The sequence below is a fragment of the Stomoxys calcitrans genome, chromosome 5 (assembly GCF_963082655.1).
Source record: "Stomoxys calcitrans chromosome 5, idStoCalc2.1, whole genome shotgun sequence".
Lineage (NCBI taxonomy): Eukaryota > Metazoa > Arthropoda > Insecta > Diptera > Muscidae > Stomoxys > Stomoxys calcitrans.
The window spans coordinates 150,601,995-150,624,247 of record NC_081556.1 but is presented as its reverse complement, the minus strand read 5'-3'; the positions used below and the strand labels follow the sequence as shown (position 1 = coordinate 150,624,247).

The window sequence follows — 22,253 nt, the reverse complement described above, 5'->3', positions numbered from 1 at the left end:
TAGACATTTATTTCGCCTGATGGCACAAAGGAGGTCTTTGGGGTTGTGTAACGTTAGGACTGGTTTTTTATACCCACAACTATAGAATGGGGAAAATCTTATCTAGCTGTTGTTGGTGTAGCCACATTTGCATGTGGAGGTACTGATCCTCGTCAGGTATTTATGGATGAGCAAACTCGTTCCAATTACTCCTATTGTCATTTCGAGCATCATAGGCACTCAGTATTTAAGCAGAGCCGGTGCCGCGTGGCCTCTCACTGAGGCTCTCCACTCGATACCGCTGATTTTTCGCGACTGTAGTTGCAGCTACTCCGTATGGAGCTTGTGGGCGCGCCTGGTAGCTCCTAGCTAAGCTTCTCGTGGTAACGAAGGACGCCACACCGATTGCAGCACAAAATTGTAGCATTTGTGGTATCCATAGTTATCCCTTGCCGTGGTACTCATAGTTATCCCCAGTAGATCCGGCTGAGCAAACGGGTTCGACTTGTTTTTACAAAAACTTTATGATTTTAAAATTTAGACAACATGTTCTATAGAAAAAATGTTTGAAAAAATTTTATAAAAAAAAGTTGACAAAATTTCTTTAAAAATAAAAATTTGTTAATAATTGTTATAAGAAATATTTGACAAAATTTTTCGTAGATTCAAATTTTAAAAATTTTCTAAAAATTTAACTTTGAAAATTTTTTTAAAAAAAATAAAATTTTACCAAATTTCCTGTTAAAAGGAGATTTGCAAATTTTTTTTTTTTTTTTTAAATTTTTACAGTATTTTCCATGAATATTAAATTTGAACTTAAAATTCTACGAAGATTGTGATACAATTTTCTATAAAAATAAAATTCTGCAAATTTTATTTAAAAATAAAATTTTGCAAATTTTATTTAAAAATAAATTTTTGGCAAAATTTTTTACGAAATTAAATTTTGTTCAAATTTTCTATGAAAATAAAATGTTGACAACTTTTCGGTACAAAAAAATTGATTTTTTTTATAAAAATTCGATTTTCACAAAATTTAAAAAGTTTAGAAACTTTAGACAATAAATCTAAGGACTTTTTTTCAAATATTTTGTTAGAATTTGTATGCTAAACAAATGAAATTTTTCTTAACGAAAATCGTAAAAAAGACTCATGGACTAACTTTATGTCACTTGTTTGACAATTTTTAGAATCAAGTAAAAAGGCGTTAAGTTCGGCCGGGCCGAACTTTGGATACCTACCACCTCGGGTATATATATGCAAACAATCTTTCGTCATAATCCGGTGAAAAATGCATAATTTATGCCCCCATAGCAGCTATATTGAAATATGGTACAATTTGGACCAAAATTCGGCAGGGACATTGAACAAGCCATTGTTCAATTTTGTAGAACAAAATATTTCTTTTTTTTTATAACTATATCCAAATATAGACCGATCTGAACCATATACTACTGCAAGGATGTCGAAAAGTCTAACATTTGTGACTGTGTCAAATTTCAGCGAAATCGAATTATAAATGCGCCTTTTAGGGGCCCAAGACCTTAAATCGAGAGAACGGTCTATATGACAGCTATATCCAAATCTGAACCAATTTGAGCCAAATTGAAGAAGAATGTCGAGGAGCCCAATACAACTCACTGTCCCAAATTTCGGCGACATAGGAAAATATATGCGCCTTTTATGGGCCCAAAACCAAAATAATTCCTCAGCTGGGCAGAAGTGACGGGATACCGGAAAATAGAAGCCTTAATTAAGGATTCTTAATCATTTTTGTCTAAAGGTTAGTACTATATTCGGTTTTCGCGGTGAAACTCCATATAAAAAATAAGCAGAAAATATTGATGAAAAGTGTTCGTTTCGCTATAACTTTTTTCATCTAGTGAAAATTTACATTTCACGACGCCCAAGAAGAGCACAATCACAGTAGCTGCGCAACAAGTCGTTTTCGTATGTAAAATAAACGCGATCGCTAAACTTCTAATTTTAACTAAGTGTTTGGTAGTGTTAGTGATCTTGCTCACATGTACTTACTCGGGGTGGAAAAAAATATTGTTTGTGGATGCATAAATAAGAAACTATTTGTATATAAATATAAAAATATAAATAAATATACTTCTAAAATAAATAAAAAATATATGTTTCTTTCATAAGAGACTATTGTACGAAATAATAACGATTATGAAAGTCTTGTACTCATGATAAAATTACCAGGCAAGATATATTCATTTACAGGTAGTGGCAGTTGCCCAACAACAAAATATTGAGTGCACTATCTGTCAAAATCAGTGATTAGTGCAACTCTGATTTTGTGTATGTTACTATTGGGTTGCCCAAAAAGTAATTGCGGATTTTTTAAAAGAAAGTAAATGCATTTTTAACAAAACTTAGTATGAACTTTAATTAAATATACTTTTTTTACACTTTTTTTCTAAAGCAAGCTAAAAGTAACAGCTGATAACTGACGGAAGAAAGAATGCAATTACAGAGTCACAAGCTGTGAAAAAATTTGTCAACGCTGACTATATGAAAAATCCGCTATTACTTTTTGGGCAACCCAATAGTTTGCGCCATTTTTCCTTGTTTATGTGTGGTTCTAAACTATAATACACACACATAACCAAAACTCGTTGACAGATAGTGCACTTCGTAAACAGCTGAGTAAAATTTTTTCTCGCGAAGTGCGACATATGTGAATTTAAATACGGTCTACACACTCACATGTGTGTGTAAACATGTACGTAAGCAGTTGATAAATTGGTTGGTGCCATATGTATTTGTATATGTAAATGGCAACAACTTGGCAAAAGAAGCCAAAAAAAATCAACCTTGTCAAACCACCGAAAGAACGATTTAGAGAAAATTTTCCCAAAAAAACGTAGTACCAGCCTTTATTTGGAAAGATATTTAGCACATTTATTAGCATCGTTGTCACTAATTCTTCTAAACTGGTGCATAATGAAAAGGATTGTGGGGGTTTCAGTCTATGCAAATTTATACAAGCTAAAGTCATTAGGCTAACAACAACGAAATCAACTATAAAACCAAGGCGGAATTAAAAAGGTGGTCCCACACGAGCATTTGTTAATAGCCGGCCAGGTTTGGTATTAAGATGACAGATTTATGTTTGCATTCTCTTCTTTCTCCCATATTTTCTGCTCATGAACGCACACGTATACACACAACCACATAAATTTCTTTGTGTGTGTTGGCAAAACGTCCATTAGCTTGAGGACAAAATGAAGGATTGCACCATATGATTTGTGGTTGTTGTAAAAATGAGACCACCTTCAATTGTTTCGCCAGGCTATACAACCAAGATATATGATGGTGGCGCAAATTTCCACTATGCTGTCAAATTTCTGAACACTTCCTAATTGGCATTATAGTTTTTATTTGTATTATCATTATGATTATAAACGTGTAAAATAAAAATTAAGCCATTTAGAATGTGAAAAAAGGAACAAAATGTAAAAAAAGTTTAAAATCCAAACAAAGTATTTGACGTTTTAGTGGGTTTTCAAAACAACTTTGGAATTGGAAAATTCTATCAGCTGGCTAATGACTTTACCTTGTATAATTTTGCCTAGGTGTCACTATCGGCATTCGATATATTCGAAATCGATAACAATGAAATCCGGCAAACTTGGAAAACGTAAACAAAATAAATTGGGGGAATAGGTTTTGAAGTTTCCAAAATGGAAATAGTTTGGTCGGATTTTAGCGAAACCTGTCCCATAATAAAGGAATGTGTAAGTAATTTTTCATCATGAATGTCAAAAACAAGCCACCGCGGAAAAAAATCCTATTCCTAGCACAGATTTGGTCTTATATTTTCATGGTAAAGTCTTGTTCCTACGTCCATGCAAAACTATCTTAAAATTTTTGCAATTAGATCGTATCGGCAATTCTGCCCTTTCAACGGAATACATTTGATAGATGATATAGTAGGAATATAATTCAAAAATCTGACGGCCATATTAACAAAACTTTATGAAGGCTTAAAATAGTTTTATTTGACAGTTCTATATAGGAAATATGTCAAATAAACCTATTTCAAATCTAATAGGGTCGTGAGCATCTGCATATTTTTCAAAATTGCAAAATGCTAATTCCTACTGCTGGATATATGTAATAGCAAGAATTACTACAAAATCTGGAGCAGCGGTATGTCACACTTAAAATGTACGCCTTAAAATCCCTTCTACTAAGGGACATGCATGGAGAAAATTTTATCGACCTTGTGACTTGGATGTGTTCCATTGGTGATCCATCCCAGAGTAGTTTATCAGTAATTTCGTTATGTGTCACAACTCAATGGTCCGTTACTCCGCAAAGTGCGATGCTTCCTTGCATTGTTTAGATATGCTCCTTAGACATTCTGGCTTGTGTCGTATAGTTGTAGCACAAAAGCTTAACCAATCCCATGGCAGCCGGTTGTGCGTACCGGATTGACCCGATGAAGTCCTTTATCGGCAAGGGCTGCCGATGAATGTCATGAAAATATCTTTGAAATTAGAAATGAATAATTTATAGTTTTCTACTTCCCATTTTCATTTTTAGTTGGAGACACCCGACTTATGCAGCGAAAGTGAAGAAACCTGGGAGTATGTTTACGAAGTGTTATGGATTGAAATTGGCTCCTTTGTACGCAACAAATTAACTCCCTCCTTTTGGTCTTGTTTTAAACACACACAAACTCTTTCAAAATTTTATCGCGAAGGCGAGACAGCGGATGACCTTCAGCTTCAGTATAAACTGTTTACAAATTTTGTAAATGCCGTCAAAGGTCTAGATGCCTATTATCAGTTTGTCAAATCAAGTCTTGAAAAATTGGACTCGATACGAAAGATAACAGATCACAGCCCGTCGTTGGCAAAGCTAAACGAATTGTTGCGGTCTTCGCTGCTTTCCCAACTGCCCACAAATTTTAATAATGTGGTCTTTTCGTTTTATAGTGTGTCCTTTAGAGTCTTTTTTAACGTACATCAAACCGCTGATCAGGCAGGGCAAGGTAAGAATATGAAGGAAGTGCTTTTTATAAGCAGGTGTTCTCAAGTCGAAAAGTATGGAGAAAAATTTCTATATCGTCTTTCTTGCTTTCCTTTTCAGACAATGCAGATTTGGAGGAATCCGGAATACCCTGTAAAGGATGTAATCAGGAATTGGAAAAATGCCAATGCCGTGCCCTATTGCAGACCATTAATGAAGTTAATCAAAAGTTAGTTGATTTAGAACTGTTAGATCGTTTGGCAGGTCAATCAATGACATTTTTAGTACAGCTGCGCATAAAGGATCACATTAAAAACACCTGCCATGGCATATTCGACAGAAGCCACTTGAAGGCATTGCTAACAGTACATTTTTCTTTTATTAAACATTCAGAAACTAGAATATTAAGCAAATTTTTCTTATTTTAGTGGCTGGACGATGTGGTCATTAGTTGGCTGATGCAGGTTTTCCACAGCAAGTCCATGGCTTCGGATGCTATGCATATCGATGATAGCTCTCGAACCTCGGATGCTATACAAAGTTTAAAGGTCAAGCTGACGTTTTATGTTTATGAAAATTATGCCATCAGTGTAATAGACCAGTTTTTCAGTATTATTATAGGTAACCAGAGGAATTGATAATGTAACGTAAAACTTCCAATTTTAGACATTTTGATATTTTTTAGATTTTCCGGATTCCATACCAGCGATAGAAGATCTCAAGATATGCATGGAAAAGATTAACCTAAGGCGTCAAATTATCAACACTTTGAAAACCTCATTGGAGGCTCGCATTTTACATCCGGGGGTAAATACCATGGATATTTTAACTGGCTATGTAGCTGCCATCAAGGCCATACGTTATCTGGACAGCAGTGGAGTTATTTTGGAAACAGTCACCGCTCCCATTAAAGAGTATTTAAGAAAACGTAGCGATACTGTACGTTGTGTGGTTACAAGTCTAACTGAAACTGAATCCGGTCCCACCGATTTGTCGGAAGAACTGGCCAAAGGTGATGCGGCCAAAGATGGTGGTACCGCAGGCAATGTCAACGATGAACTCAGCAATTGGGAAAATTGGCAACCCGATCCTTTTGGTCTGGAAAATTCCGTACAGCCAAGAGCTGTAAAGACCTCACGTTGTGCCGACATCATCTCCATGGTCGTGGATATCTATGGCAGCAAAGAGTTATTTATGAGTGAATATCGAAATCTGCTGGCAGACCGTTTGCTTACACAACTGGAATTCAGCCCTGAGAAAGAGATTAGAAATTTGGAATTATTGAAATTACGGTTTGGAGAATCTCTACTGCACAATTGTGAAGTTATGCTTAAGGATATTGCGGATTCGAAACGCATCAACAGCCACATACACAGTGATCCTAAATATGTGGAACGTGAGTTGAGTTACTTTGATAACAAACTTCGAACCTTTATTTAAAATACTCTGCTTTTATAGAGAAACAATTTGATATTTCCTCCTTGATAATATCGGCCCAATTTTGGCCATCATTTAACAAGGAGAGCGTCGAATTACCCGAACCTATAGCCAATGAGTTTCAGAAATACACCAAGTCCTATGAGGAATATAAAGGCAATCGCACATTGAATTGGCGCACTGTAACGGGTAAAGTTTGTATAAGCATTGAACTGGGCGAGAGAGTTTTGGACATGACCGTTGCTCCCACACAGGCAGTGATTATATACCATTTTCAAACAAAAAGTAAGTTTGAATACAAATGACTTTGGAAAAAACAATAAGTTGGGTTTGTTTTCTTTTGTTGTGTATGAAGGTGAATGGTCTTTGGATGACTTGAGCTCTTTGGTAAAAATACCCCCCTCGGTTTTAAGAAGGCGTATGGCCTTTTGGCAATCGCATGGCATAATTGTAGAATCCCAGCCGGGAGTCTATAAGTTGATCGAAGATGATATACCCAAATCACAAAAACTTCCCATCAATGAGATTATCGCCGAAGATGAAGATAATGAATCAGCCATGGCCAGTGCCTCTGATCAGAGAGAAGAAGAATTACAAGTAAGTTTTTTTTTTTTTTTTTTATTTTTATAAGGTTAAAGGCTATTGCGGAGGCCACCGTAACGCAAAGGTTAGCATATTCGCCTATGACGCTGAACGCCTGGGTTCGAATCCTGGCGAGAACATCAGAAAAAATTTTCAGCGGTGTAAGAACTTCCCAAGGAAGTGTCGCACTGCGGCACTCCGTTCGGACTTGGACTTGGAAAAGGAGATCCCTTATCATTTAGCTTGGAAATAGAATCGGACAACACTTATTTATTAGTAAGAAGTTTGCCCCTGTTTCTTAACGGAATGTTTATGGACAAATTTGCATTTTCAAAGACCAATGATGCAAAGATTTTGTGTACTATTACGCCAACTTCAAAAGACATGAATGGGGTAAAAACAATAACTTGGGGACATTTGCAATTTTTTATGGCTGTTGAAATAGAGCGTTGTGATGGTATTCATTATTCATTTGCTGGGCAATGGAAGGCTATGATTTTTTGTTTTCACAATTTCCTCAAATCGAAATGTCTATCTATGAAATGAAATGTCAGTTATCAAACTGTGATTAAAAGTGTTAGCAGAAAAATTTTGTGAAATAAAAAAAAAATTGAAAAAATAATGAAATCTGCAAAAGAAACATTGAAAAAACTCAATGTGGGCTGCATAAATGAAGTAATCAACTGGTTGAATCAACATTGGTGGACAACGGAATTCGAGAATGATTCTGTAATTGAAATGGCATCGAATTACAAAACTGAAGAGGATTTGGAGAAAAATGGTTGTTGTTGTTGTTGTAGCATTATTGTGTACTATCTTTCGTCTGCTTGATTCTGTTGAGTGTCAAGACCCAGGAACTCCGCGACTAAGATGGGGTGCGTCCACAGGGATCTGGGTCTGAGTCGAGTGGGTCTGGCCGGACATTTAAACAGGTGACGTGTATCGTGCGGTCCCTGGTTACAATCGGGACATACATCTTGCACGTCGGCATCAATCCTAGCTCTGTGGGAATTGAGGCGGCTGCATCTGCCGGAACGTAATTGAGCCAGAACCACTCTGGTTTGCCGGGGGAGTTCGATTTCTTCGGGTGCAATGGGTGGCGGTCGTTCTCCAAGGACTACATTCACCCGGTAGCCAATTAGCGCGTCTGCTACCGTGTCTGCATGAATGTTGTTCAGACCCGTTTGATATGCCGCTGGATCTAGAGGTTCTCTTTTGTAGCGCTGTACCTCACGCTCTAGATCGTGTAGATCTACCTTAAGGCTTCTGGGCGGTGGGTGTCTATCCACAAGATGATGATTTGGATGATTTCTGCGATAACAGCCCAAAAGGTATTGCTTAGACAGCATGTAGTTATGTCTTCGCACTGGTAGGATCTTTGTCTCCTGATGGAGGTGGTCCACATGAGAACTGATGAGACAGCCCGTCGCAGTTCGGAGGGCGGCATTCTGACAGATCTGAATATTATTCCACTGCGTGTCACAAAGTTGACGTGACCACACTGGCGCTGCATAACTTACCACAGACCGGCCAATTGCTTTGTACGTGGTCAACAAGGTTTCTTTGTCTGCACCCCAAGTGCTGACAGCGAGTGACTTGAGGACCTTGTTTCTACTTTTGACTTTATTGCAGATTGCTGTGGCATGTGGGGAGAAAGTGTAGGAGCTGCCAAGTATTTTGGGACACTTGATGGTCGGAATCATTTCTCCATCGACCATCACAGTCAGCTCAGTATTCACCTCACGCGTATTTGTGGTGAACAATGAGGCTGAAGATTTGGTGGCGGCTATCTTCAGATTTCTTGCAGCGAATTATGAGGCAAGCTCGTTGAGGTAGACGTTCAACCTATCGCAGATGTCATCAATGGGTGGGGGGCCTGATGCCATGATCGTACAATAGTCTGCATATGATACGATCCCTATGCCATCTGGAGGGGGTAGAATGGATGATAGGTGGAGGTTAAACAGTGCCGGAGATATCACCCCACCTTGGGCAACTCACTGTTTCACTCTACGGTGCTTCGACATCTTATCCCTAAATTCCACAAATGACTGGCGACAACACAGATAGTTTGCGACCCAGGCCTGGCAGGAGGGACGTGTTGGCGATGTCCTCAAATAGTTTGGCATGGCTGACCGTGTCGAATGCCTTTGATAGGTCCAGTGCCACGAGGACCGTCCTATCACATGGCCTTGTCTGATTGAAGCCACGGCAAATGTGTGCGGTAATGGCACGCAAAGCAGTTGTTGTGGTATGCAGTCTTCGAAATCCATGTTGCAGCTCGGCGAATGGAAATTTTTCTACGAGGCTCGGGAGGTCTTTGCTACTGGTGAGAAAAGGGAGATTGGTCTGTACGACTCCCCCAAACTCGGGTCCTTTCCAGGCTTCAGTGGCAGGATCAATCTGCCCATTTTCCAGTCATCTGGAACTATAAGAGTGTTCAAAGACAGGTTGAGGTCAGTAGTAAGGTAAATCCAGATTATTCAACATCAATGTAGAGATTCCGTCGGGGCCCAACGCCTTGGATGATTTGGCGCTTTGGGTGTTTTTGCATCACTTCCAACCAGTGCGCTGAGTATGGTTCAAATCGGTCCATGTTTTGATATAGGTGCCATATAAACCGATCTTGGGTCTTGACTTCTTGAGCCTCTAGAGGGCGCAATTCTCGTCCGATTTGACTGAAATTTTGTACGCAGTGTTTTGGTATCACTTCCAACAACTGTGCTAAGCATGATTCAAATCGGTCCATGTTTTGATATAGCTGTCGTATAAACCGATCTTGGATCTTGAATTCTTGAGCCTCTAAAGGGCGCAATTCTCGTCCAATTTGGCTGAATTTTTGCATGAGATGTTTTGTTATGACTTCCAATAACTATGCAAAATATGATTCAAATCGGTGCATAGCCTGATATAGCTGCCATATAAACCGATCCGGGATCTTGACTTCTTGAGCCTCTAGAGGGCGCATTTCTCATCCGATTTGGCAGAAATTTTGTACCACGGCTTCTCCCATGACCTTGAACATACGTGTCTAATATGGTCTGAATCGATCAATAGCTTGATACAGCTACCATATAAACCTATCTTCCGATTTTGCTTCTTGAGCCCCTACAAGGCGCAATTGTTATCCGAATGAACTGAAATATTACACAATGATTTCTACAATGTTCAGCATTCATTTATAGTTCGAATCGAACTATAACTTGATATATCTCCAATAGCATAACAGTTCTTATTCAATATTCTTTGTTTGCCCAAAAAGTGATACCGCGCATAGAACTTGACAAATGCGATCCATGGTGGAGGGTATATAAGATTCGGCCCGGCCGAATTTAGCACGCTCTTACTTTTATTTATTATTTATAACAATTGGGGAAAAATTAAAAAAGTTTGAACTACAAATTTTGTGACTGCAGCCAATATTTACCCATAGTATTTTTTTCTACATACTTTCCCTCCTTATAATTATGATCTCCCAAAATTCTGTGTATATATGCTATAAAATATATAAAGAAATCAGCATAGATTTACCCTAATTATCACCCATATATTTTATTTTTCCCGGTTCTTGTTTTCTTTACAGGTTTTCTGGTCCTATATTGTTGGTATGCTAACAAATTTGGATTCACTACCCATTGAACGCATACACCAGATGTTGAAACTGTTTGCCTCCAATGGTTTGGGTGTTGAATTCACCCAGGATGATTTGAAAGATTTTCTGCAGCGTAAAGTACGAGATCACAAGTTAATATATTCGGGCGGTGTATATCAGTTGGCAAAATGATAGCCTAGCGCACCAAAACTCAACCACCCAATTAGGTATAGTTGCTGAACTTTTTTTTATCAAACAAAAATTGTGTTTATTGAAACATTTCCTTCAAAATAAGTCAAGAATTAAAACCCCGTTTACACCATTAAATGCGGATTTATGGCTCTCGTCAGCTGATTTTATAATACGGATGAACGAGCCATTGAAAAATAATTTTTTTATGAAAAAGAAATATCAATTAATTTTTTCCATAATAATATAGTTTTAAAAAAATCTTACACATCTTGGGAACCCATGACCATGGATTTTGGTAAAAATGTATACAAAATTTAGTTGAAGGGCATAATTTTATACTACATACCAAACTTATGTCATACCAGCAAAAATTAAAACTTCTAGGAATCGAACAAGGATGATCAAGAGACCGGTTTACGTGGCAGCCATACCAGGATATAGACTGATTTGTACCGTATTTGGCACATTTTTGGAAGTCGTAACAGAGCACAGCATGGAAAATTTCAGCCAAATCGGATAAAAATTGCGTCTTGTAAAAGCTCAACAAGTCAAATCGGGAGATCGGTTTATATGGGAGCTATATCTAAATCTGAACTGATATGGCCCATTTGCAACCCCCAACGACCTACATCAATATTAAGTATCTGTGTAAAATTTTAAGCGGCTACCTTTACGCGTTCGACCGCTATCGTGATTTCGTCAGAAGGACGGACGGACAGACATGGCTAGTTCGACTCAGAACGTCAAGATGATCAATAATATATATATTTTATGGGGTCTTAGACGAATATTTCGAGGTGATACAAACGGAATAACAAGATTAGTATACGCCCTCCTTTGGTAGTGGGTATAAAAATCAATTTGTGTTTGCTTGTTGTGGACAAACAAACGTTTGTCTGTTCCGCATAGACACAAAAACGGCTGAACCGATTTTCTTGAAATTATACCGTGGTGAAGAAGGAGCGGGACCGGGTCAGCTAGTCTTCTTATATATTAAAAATCAATTTGTGTTTATTTGTAGGTTTGTTTGTTTGTGTGTTCCTTATAGACTCAGAAACGGCTGAATTGAAATTTTCACCGTGGTAAAATTAAGATACTACATTTTTTGATATCTGAAGGGGAGCGGACCCTCCCCTTACCCTAATTTTCAGAAACGCCAGACCTCGGAGATGGGTGGTGCGATTTAAGCGAAATTTTGTGTGATCTCTTATAGTAACCTACAAACAAAAATTTGGTATTCCAATTTCGGATGGGGTACTTAGGAGGGGCGCCCCACCCCAAAACCTACCAAATATTTATATATATATATACAACAATCACGGCAATATGGGACTCAAATGAAAGGTATTTAAGATTACAAAACGTATCTGATATTCAATTATCGGACCCAGTGTTTGGGGGACCACCCCAACCCCCAAAAAACCCCTAAATCGGACATATTTAGCGACCATGGCAATATGGGACTCAAATAAAAGGTATTTGAGAGTAGAAAACAAATCTAACATCCAAATTTTGGTACCACAAGTTTGGAGGGCCGCCCCTCCACCAAAAAACCCCTCAAACAGGGCTTATTAACTGACCATGACAATATGGGGCTTAAATAAAAGGTATTTTAGTGTAGAATCCGAATCTGATATCCAGATGTGGGAAGTGTTTGGGGGGCCGCCCATCCCCGAGATCATTCCCCAAAGAAGACAAATGTACGACCATAGTAGTATGGGGCTCAAATGAAAGGTGTTTGAAACTAAAGCACGAATCTGATATCAATATTCGGGAAAATTGTCTAGGGGGTTTAAATAAAAGGTATTTTAGTGTAGAATACGAATCTGATATCCAGATGTGGGAAGTGTTTGGGGAGCCGCCCATCCCCGAGATCATCCCCCAAAGAAGACAAATTTACGACCATAGCAGTATGGGGCTCAAATGAAAGGTGTTTGAAACTAAAGCACGAATCTGATATCAATATTAGGGAAAATTGTCTATGGGGCCACCCCATCCCCATAACACCATCCAAATAGGAATTATTTGCTGACCATTGCAATATGAGGCTCAAATAAGAGGTATTTTAGAGTAGAACACGAATCTGATATATATTTTCAAAGCCAATTCACTGAGTGGCCGCCCCATCCCCCAAAACACCCCCCAAACCAGTCATGTTGGCCGACTATGGAAAAATGGAGCTCAAATGTAGGGTATTTGGGAGTAGACCATGAATCTGACATCATCATTCGGGACCAACTGTCTAGGGAACGTCCCACCACCATAAAAACCCTTAAGTAGGACGTATTTGCTAACCAAGACAATTTTGATCTTCAAGACAGGGGAGCTCGATATACATAGTTTTTATGGGCCCATACCCCAAACCGGACATATTTGCTGGCTTTTTCAATAAGGGGTTTTAGTGAATGGTATTTGAGATTAGAAAACGACGACGAAAACGATTGATATCCAAATTTGAGGCCAATGGCAATATGGGGTTTAAATATATGAGAATAGAGCCCGTTGCTGATATATTTTTAGGGCTTAGTGTTTGGGGGAAAACCCCAAGTTTTGAAAACAAATTTGATAACCAATTTTGGGGTCTGTGTTTGTAAACTCCCCTCAAAACCAATGGCAATATGGGGTTTAAATAAATGGTATTTGAGAGAAGAGCACGATGCTGATATTTTTTGAGGGCCAAGTGTCTGGGGGACCACCTCTTCCCCGAAAACACCCCTAAATCAGACATCATGAGAATATCGAGCTGAAATCAAGTATTTTAAGAATGGAGTACAACTCACATCCAAACTTAAATTCGTAGACCATTAAAGATCATATGGGATTCAGATAAAGGCACTTATATTGTTAAAGTGTTAGTCAAGCGATATACTATTTTCGTAGCTTGGTATTTCACTAAAAGCCTTTTAATTGTCGAAAATAAATATTCCAAGAAAAATTTTGTTCCATATAAAGTAAAAGAAGGCGCAACGGAGTGGGCCCGGTCCAGCTTGTTACCTATAAAAATCAAATTTTCACCTGATTTGCTATAAATGTCACTATTCATTGTCTATTTAAAAGTAAAAATCTTCAACAAAAGGTTAAAATATAAAAAAAGCCAAAATACAGTTATTATTTTAATATCCTAGATTTCATTCATCTTAGAAGAGTCATCATCACAATCATAGCCATCTTCATTGACCATTGTTAAGTGATTGGTTGTTATTTTGCGCTCTTTAATAAATGACCATACATCATACCCCACCACCACCACCATAAGCACATGCTATGGGCCTAAGATCCCATTCCAACCGACAAACCAGTTTGTATGACAAGTTAGGCAGGCAGTTATCCCCAAACCACAATATTTTGCTGCACGTATACAAATTGTATACGCTTGGTGCCCAGATTGCCTTTCCTCCATGGATCAGGTCAGCCGAACAGCCAGCCTGCACTGTCCACACCAGCAACTTTAAATTATAAATGTGTACATTTTCGAGGACAAAGTCAAGGCTATGCCAGAAAGGCAATGGGACCGGTTGAAGAGGCAGCCAGGCAGGCAGGAACAATGGTGGCTGTATAGCACACATTTGTATTTGCCTCCTTAACTTCTGCCTATGTGTAGTATCTAATGTTCAAAGATTGCTGCAAAGAAGCTGCCTCAAATGCAAGACATTTCAAAACAACGGGGACGACGACTACGACAGCGATGGTTGTTCAAAAGAAGAAGTGGCAAATCCAATGATGTTACTTTTCTGCGTTCATTTCTCGCTTCATTGAACGTTGGTCAACGCTGGACAATGGTGTGGTAATGTTGTCGGTTTGTTGTTGTTGTTGTTGATGATGATTCGTTTTCTTTTTTGTTTCTTGGCAAGAAGAGCGTTTATGCGTTAACGTTCATACTTTTCACCTTTTTTGCACAAGCAAGCAGCCAAGCAGCTGTACGTATGTACGTACTGCTTTCATCGTAGGAAGAATGTTACACTTAAAACAAAAACAACAAAGATATCTTTCCTCTTTCTTTGTGGTCAAGTTTTAAATTTCAGGTAGACACTCGTTTGGCTGTTCTTTGATTTAGCCAATTTTACGCAGTACTTATTTTATACATCTTTTTTTTTGTTATCAGCTTTCGCTATGCAAGGAATAAGTGGCTTATAAAGTTTGTCAATGTGTTTGTCTTTTGGGATTTTTATGAATAAAAAATTCATTTATTCTTTATATAAATTCTAGCAATATCTATATTAACAAGTAAAAAGGCGTAAAGCCGAATTTTGAATATCCACCACCTCGGGTATATATGCAAACCACCTTTCTTCAAAATCCGGTGAAAAATTCATACCTTATGCCCCATAGCAGCTTTCTCGAAATATGTTCCGATTTGGACCAAATACTAATAAGTACGAGTCATTGTTCAATTGGAGTCATTGTTCAATTGTTCAATCTGAACCATATACATCCCGGATGTCGAAATTTCAGTGAAATCGAATGATAAATGCGCCTTTTATGGGGCCAAGACTTTAAATCGAGATATCGGACCGATTTGGTCCAAGTTGAAGAAAAATGTCGGAGAGCCTAACACAACTCACTGTCCCAAATTTCGGCGAAATAAGACAATAAATGCGTCTTTTATGGGCCCAAACCTTAGATCGAGAGATCGGTATATATGGCAGCTATATCCAAATCTGGACCGATCTGGGCCAAATTGAAGAATAATGTCGAAGGGCCTAACACAACTGTCCCAAATTTCATCGAAATCGGATAATAAATGTGGCTTTTATGAGCCTAAGGCCCTAAATCGGCGATTCGGTCTATATGACAGCTACATCCAAATCTGGACCGATCTGGGCCAAATTGAAGAAAGATGTGGAGTGGCTTAAAACAACTCCCTGACCCAAATTCCAGCGACATCGGATAATAAATGTGGCTTTTAAGAGCCTAAGACCCTAAATCGGTGGATCAGCCTATAAGACAGCTACATTTAAATCTGGACCGATCTGGGCCAGATTGAAGAAGAATGTCAAAGGGCATTACACAACTCACTTCCCAAATTTCAGCAAAATCGGATAATAAATGTGGCTTTGATGGGCCTAAGACCCTAAATCGGCGGATCGGTCTATATGGGTGCTATATCAAGACATAGTCCGATATAGCCCATCTTCGAACTTAACCTGCTTATGGCCAAAAAAAGAATCTGGGCAAAGTTTCAGCTCAATATCTCTATTTTTAAAGACTGTAGCGTGATTTCAACAGAGAGACGGACGGACATGGCTAGATCGTCTTAGATTCTAACACTGATCAAGAATACATATATATATATATATAATATAAAGGGTCAAAAATGGATATTTCGAAGTGTAGCAAACGGAATGACAAAATAAATATACCTCCATCCTTCGGTGGTGTGTATAAAAATCAATTTGTGCTTTTTGGTTTGATTGTGTTCCGTATAGAGTCAAAGACAGCTGAACAGATTTTCTTGAACTTTTCACAAATGGATGGGGGTATACTTATTTCGTCATTGTGTTTGTAACACCTCGAAATATGCGTCTGAGACCCCATAAAGTATATATATTCTTGATCGTCATACACAACTCACTATTGTAAGTCGATCTAGCCATGTCCGTCCGTCCGTCTGTCTGTCGAAAGCACGCTAACTTTAGAAGGAGTAAAGCTAGCCGCTTGAAATTTTGCACAAATACTTTTTATTAATGTAGGCCGGTCCATGTTTTGATATAGCTGCCATATAAACCGATCTTGGGTATTGACTTCTTGAGCCTCTAGAGGGCGCAATTCTCGTCCGATTTTACTGTTTCGGTATCACTTTCAACAACTGCGCTAAGTATGGTTCAAATCGGTCCATGTTTCGATATAGCCGCCGATGTTGGTTCTTGACATCTTGAGCCTCTAGAGGGCGCAATTGTCATCCGATTTGACTGAAATTTTACACGTAGTGTTTTGGTATCACTTCCAACAACTGTGTTAAGCAAGATTCAAATCGGTTCATAATCTGGTATAGCTGTCATATAAACCGATCTTGGATCTTGATTTCTTGAGCCAATAGAGCTCTAAATTCTAATCCGATGTGGCTGAAATTTTGCATGAGGTGTTATGTTATGACTTCCAATAACTGTGCTAAGTATGAATCAAATCGGTACATAACCTGATATAGCTGCCATATAAACCGATCTGGGATTTTGACTTCTTGAGCCTCTAGAGGCAGAAATTTGGTACAACGGCTTCTCTCATGACCTTCAACATACGTGTCTAATATGGTCTGAATCGATCAATAGCTTGATATAGCTCCCATATAAATCGATCTCCCGATTTTGGTTCTTGAGCCCCTACAAGGCGCAATTCTTATCCGAATGAACTGAAATATTACACAATGACTTCTACAATGTTCAGCATTCATTTATTGTCCGAATAACATGATATAGCTCCAATAGCATAACAGTTCTTATGCAATATTTTTTGTTTGTCTAAAAAGAGATACCGCGCATAGAACTCGACCGTCAACATACGTGTCTAATATGGTCTGAACCGCCATAATGAGTTCCATAATGGTGGGATTTTCAAAGAAACTCCATCCAAATTTTAACTTTTTACCTTCGGTTTATTACATTTAACCATTGACAACCAATAGATGTGCAAAACCAACTCACTCCTTGGTAGAGTGCTTAAGCGCCATATGCGTTCTTGATTTTAACAAACAGTTTTGCTCGAATTCCCTTTTCGCTCCTTTTCCAAGATAAATGCTTGCAAAAAGTCATTGCCAGCAGCTGTCTTTGATTGGACATCACAGACGAAAGGTAGGCTGCATTTTTCTGGTTTTCTTACCAAAAACCCACATCTCCATGAAACGCCTTAACAAAGATCGACAGATATCATCCCACTAAATCAGGCACCATAGAGAAGAACTATAACCATAGCAGTATTGAAAAATAAAAACTAAGTTTTTGAAAGGAAAAGTTTCATTTAAGATCATCATTCGGTTGCTACTGTATTTTGTTTTTGGTTTTCCTAACGATGTTCAAACAAAGTCAACGCAAAACGTTAATATATTACCAATAATATCATGACTTTGTTGGTTGTGGTTGTTGTTTTTGTTTTGCTCAATCTGATTAAGGCTTAATGGTTGCCTTCATTGAGCCCTCATCCATACATTCTCTTTTATTTTTTTTTGCTGGGCCCATTGTCCTTTTGTTTAAGCCACATTATGATGGCTTATATGATATATGAATGTTCAAAGCAGCGTTTAATTGAGTGTGTGTGTGTGTGTGTGTGTCACTGGCAGCCGTCAACTACAATAATGCGAGTATTACATGGGTTATAATTCTCAGTTTGATCATTCTTTATTCAAATTTTTCCTTCTTTGGCTACCCCATAGGGGCCTATGAATGTCCATAAAGTGTCATTTTATACAATTCTATGTACATATAGACACTATCTTCCATATATGGGTGAGTATGTGTGTACGTACGTTTCTCCTAAAAGCTTTTGCTGATGATGAGCTGGGGAGGAATGAATACTCGTACGTACATTCGTTCATTCAGACTTACGAACATTTAAAACCGCAAAGAATATTTTATTGAGTAAGCGCGCTATATTGGTTATATTGGAAGCCAGGACTGTTGTACAAGTGTTTTTAAATAAGGGGTTTAAAAAAGGAACATACCGCCATATTGGTATTTTTATTATTTTTTTTTATGTAAATTTTATATATTTTTATAGCCACACTCATAGGATACGGGGTATACATAGTCATTCCATTTGCAACACATCGAAGTAGTCAATTCCGACCTTACAAAGTATATATATTTCAGATTGTCGTAAAATTCTGAGGAAATTTATTGATGACCTTGTGTCTGTCCGTCCGTCTGTGCGTCAGCCAGTTGTAAATTAAAATAAGTAAAAGCGTGCTAAGTTCTGCCGGGCCGCATCTTATATACCCTCCACCATGGATCGCATTTGTCGAGTTCTTTTCCAGGTATCTCTTTTTATGCAAACATACGATAAAACGAAAGCATTGCTATGATATTGGAGCTATAATATTAAGTTATCGCCCGATTCGGACCATAATTGAACTGAATGTTGAAGACCATAGTAGAAGTCGTTGTGTAAAGATTCAAGATCGCTTTATATGGCAGCTATATCAGGTTATGAACCGATTTGAACCATACTTATCATATTTGTTGGAAATCATAACCAAACATCTCATGCAAAATTTCAGCCAAATCGGATGAGAATTGCGCCCTCCAGTGACTCAAGAAGTCAAGATCCGAGATCGGTTTATATGGCAGCTATATCAAAACATGGACCGATATGGCCCATATACAATCCCAACCGACCTACACTAATAAGAAGTATTCTTGCAAAATTTTAAGCAGCGAGCTTTACTCCTTCGAAAGTTAGAGTGCTTTCGACAGACAGACGGACGCACATGGCTAGATCGACTTAAAATGTTATGACGATCAAGAATATATATACGTTGTAGGATCTTAGACGAATATTTCTACCCTCCCCAATCCTATGGTGGAGGGTAGAAAAATCATATGACAGTCATGTAATGTTCTTCCCAAAGAGGTGTCGCATTGCGACACGCTGTTCACACCCGGCTATAAAAGAAATAACCACCTCTTTTTTCTGATGTTCTCGTCAGGATTTGAACCCAGGCGATCAGCGTCATAGGCGGATATGCTAACCTCTGCTCTACGACCCTATTACGTATATATGTATAATCTTTATCGTCTTGTATTCTGAGTCGACCTATCCATGTCCGTCCGTCTGTCCGTCTGTGGAAATCTCAATAGCGGTCGAACGGGTGAAGCTAGCTACTTGATGTTTGGCACCCATGCTCCTTATTTATGTAGGTCGTCGGAATTGCAAATGGGACATATCGGTTCAAATTCACAATGGTTTCTACTATGCCCTCTAACATTCGAGGGTATATAAGATTCCGTACGGCCGGACTTAGCTCGCTTTTACTTATTCTTCTACTGAACCCGGATAAATTTATCATTTGCATGTTTGTAATGTGACTTTCTACAATTGTCATAGAGACAAAATTTTATACAAAAGTTGAACTCTAAAAATGGGCCTTTCTTGGTCGGTCAATATGGTCATTTGGGTTGGGGAACTTGTCCGTGAAGATAAATTTAAATATAGCTTAGCCAAGACACGAACCTGGAATTATAACAGAGCTATGTTACCTGATTAATAGAATTATGTTAGTTGATTTTTCTTTTGTATTTTTTAATAAAAAAAAATACATATTAAACAATTTCTTGGTTTAAAATCTCTAACACTGCTGTATAAGAATTTATCTTCCATCAAAGTCTAATAGCCAAATTTCTCCTATCTGGAACGGAACTTGAATATGTTGGTGACTGATTCTGAAAGCCCTTGCCTTTTATATTTCGGGATTGGACAACCCTTGTGTTGCAATCTGCCAACTTACAGCTCTATTGTAAAGCTAGACATTTTTGAAGTTATACGTACTCAGAACGTTTTGACATACGAACGCTGTTTGTGGTTTTTACAGTAATTTAAAAGATTCATCTCGCCCAAAAAATGGAATTAAATCGACGTGGATTAACTCAAACAAACAGTGCATCGATGAACTTAATTAAATTTTTGGCGATTAAGCTCCATTAAGGACCAGTGTTTGTCGATGGTATGGTGAATTTAAGCGAGATCGTAGTTCACTCCAAGACGAATTTCGTGAAGGTTCCAAAAACCATTGCCCCAAATGATATTGCAAGATCGTCATGTGACCTATTGTGAGATTGAGACAACCTTAGGCATTTGTGGGACCGGCATACATTCAATATTGCACGAACATTTGACCGACAAAAAAATTTTTACGCGTAGGATTCCACACAATTTGTCAATCGCTCAAAAAAAGGCTAGTGTCAATGGGTCGAAAGAAATGCTCCAAAAATAAGAAACAACTGCATTATTGAGCATTCGAAACATCGATTTGGTGAGTCAACCGGCGTATAGTCCTGATTTGGCACCGAATGACTTTCCTTTTTTTCCCCGCATGAGAGGTCAACGTTTTTCGACACCTGAAGAAGCGGTTGATGCACCTGAAGAAGCGGTTGATGAATGCATGTTTTGGAGATACCTCAATTAGAGTGACAAAAGGGTTTCGACAATTGGTTCAAACGCATGTAAAAGTGTATACATCTTAATGGCGAATATTTTGAAAAACAATAAAGCGATTTTCGATGATTTATATTTGTTTTTGTGTTCTCTAATCCCGAAATATAAAAGGCAACCCTCGTATAAGTTTGGTTCACCGATATATGACTAGTCCAGCACAGTGGGCCCTTATGTTAAAATTTGTGATAATTTAAAGGCCAAATTTCTCCTATCTGAAACGGAATTCAAATATGATGGTGATTGATTCTGAAAGCCCTTGGCTGGAGCTAATTCTGGTATAAGTTTGGTTTACCCATCTCTGCAATCGATTTTTACAATTGGGCTGTATATGGGTCAAAATATTTATTTTTGCCTCGAGGTGTGAGGGTTTGGGAATTATTTAGATTTATATGATGTAGATTCATTGTTATACAGCAGTTTTATATATTTTAAAGCAAAAAATTGTTTAGAATATTTTATATTTATTAAAAAGTACAGAAGCAAATCAACGAACATAGTTCTGTTAATCAGGAAACATAGTTCTGTTAAAATGTCAAGTTTGTGTCGTGACATATTGGTTTGTGTCTTGGCATATTGGTATATTTTAATTTATCTTCACGGAAATGGAGCATGCCCAAAGTAAATTTTCTCACTTTCAACGATATTTTGACATAAAGGCATTTTGTCTCCATTAAGAAGCCATAAATTTAAGGATCTACCCCCTGTTTAGATAAAAATTTCTTAATAACAAATAAAATATCTTTCACCACACTCAACCAAATTTGTTATTCAAAACAGCAAAAATGTTTACTAAAACAGCAGTTTTTGTCTCCTGAAGATGGGAAAGCAGACCGCTCTGCTGTTTCAGCAAACATAGGGCTGTTGAATTAGCAAACATTTCTTACTGCTATTTCAACTAACTAAATCTGCCGCTCCAAGCACACAAGTCTGCTGAAAAAATGTGTATGCTAGTTTTTATAGCTGCCTGTTACTTGTTTTGTTTGTTTTTTGAATTTTATTAGAAATTTTGGTTGGAAGAGACGATTTTAATTTGTGAAACATTATTGTAAAGGAGCTACCCGATCCATCTATTGGAATACTTTTCGAAATGTGGTTGAGCTAGCTCGCATTTTTGTTATTGTTAATGTGAACATGACTGGCATGGCCTTTTGTATCTGAATTTAAAGAAAACTGATTCGTAAATAAGCAGCAGTCATTTTCAGCAAACAACAGACTTTTCAGCAGTAAGGATGCTGCTGTAACAGCAGAACTACTGCTACAAAAGCAGCAAAATTATCTACTAATATTCAGCAGACAGTGTTTGCTATTTTCAGCAAACTTTTTTCTATGAGTGCAAAGT

At 37.9% G+C, this 22,253-nt stretch overlaps 1 protein-coding gene across 1 annotated transcript in view; it reads left to right on the top strand.

Annotated features, from left to right (window-relative positions):
• The first annotated feature begins 3,623 nt into the window (after window positions 1-3,623).
• LOC106081457 (anaphase-promoting complex subunit 2) overlaps window positions 3,624-22,253 on the top strand; it is a 65,668-nt gene continuing 47,038 nt past the window's right edge. The window contains exons 1-8 of the mRNA XM_013243416.2: window positions 3,624-3,731; window positions 4,543-4,993; window positions 5,092-5,336; window positions 5,400-5,592; window positions 5,657-6,367; window positions 6,430-6,693; window positions 6,764-7,005; window positions 10,574-10,809. Coding sequence (XP_013098870.2) covers window positions 3,678-3,731; window positions 4,543-4,993; window positions 5,092-5,336; window positions 5,400-5,592; window positions 5,657-6,367; window positions 6,430-6,693; window positions 6,764-7,005; window positions 10,574-10,774 — 2,361 coding nt within the window. The 5' untranslated portion in view covers window positions 3,624-3,677 and the 3' untranslated portion in view covers window positions 10,775-10,809. The remainder of the gene's footprint in view (window positions 3,732-4,542; window positions 4,994-5,091; window positions 5,337-5,399; window positions 5,593-5,656; window positions 6,368-6,429; window positions 6,694-6,763; window positions 7,006-10,573; window positions 10,810-22,253) is intronic.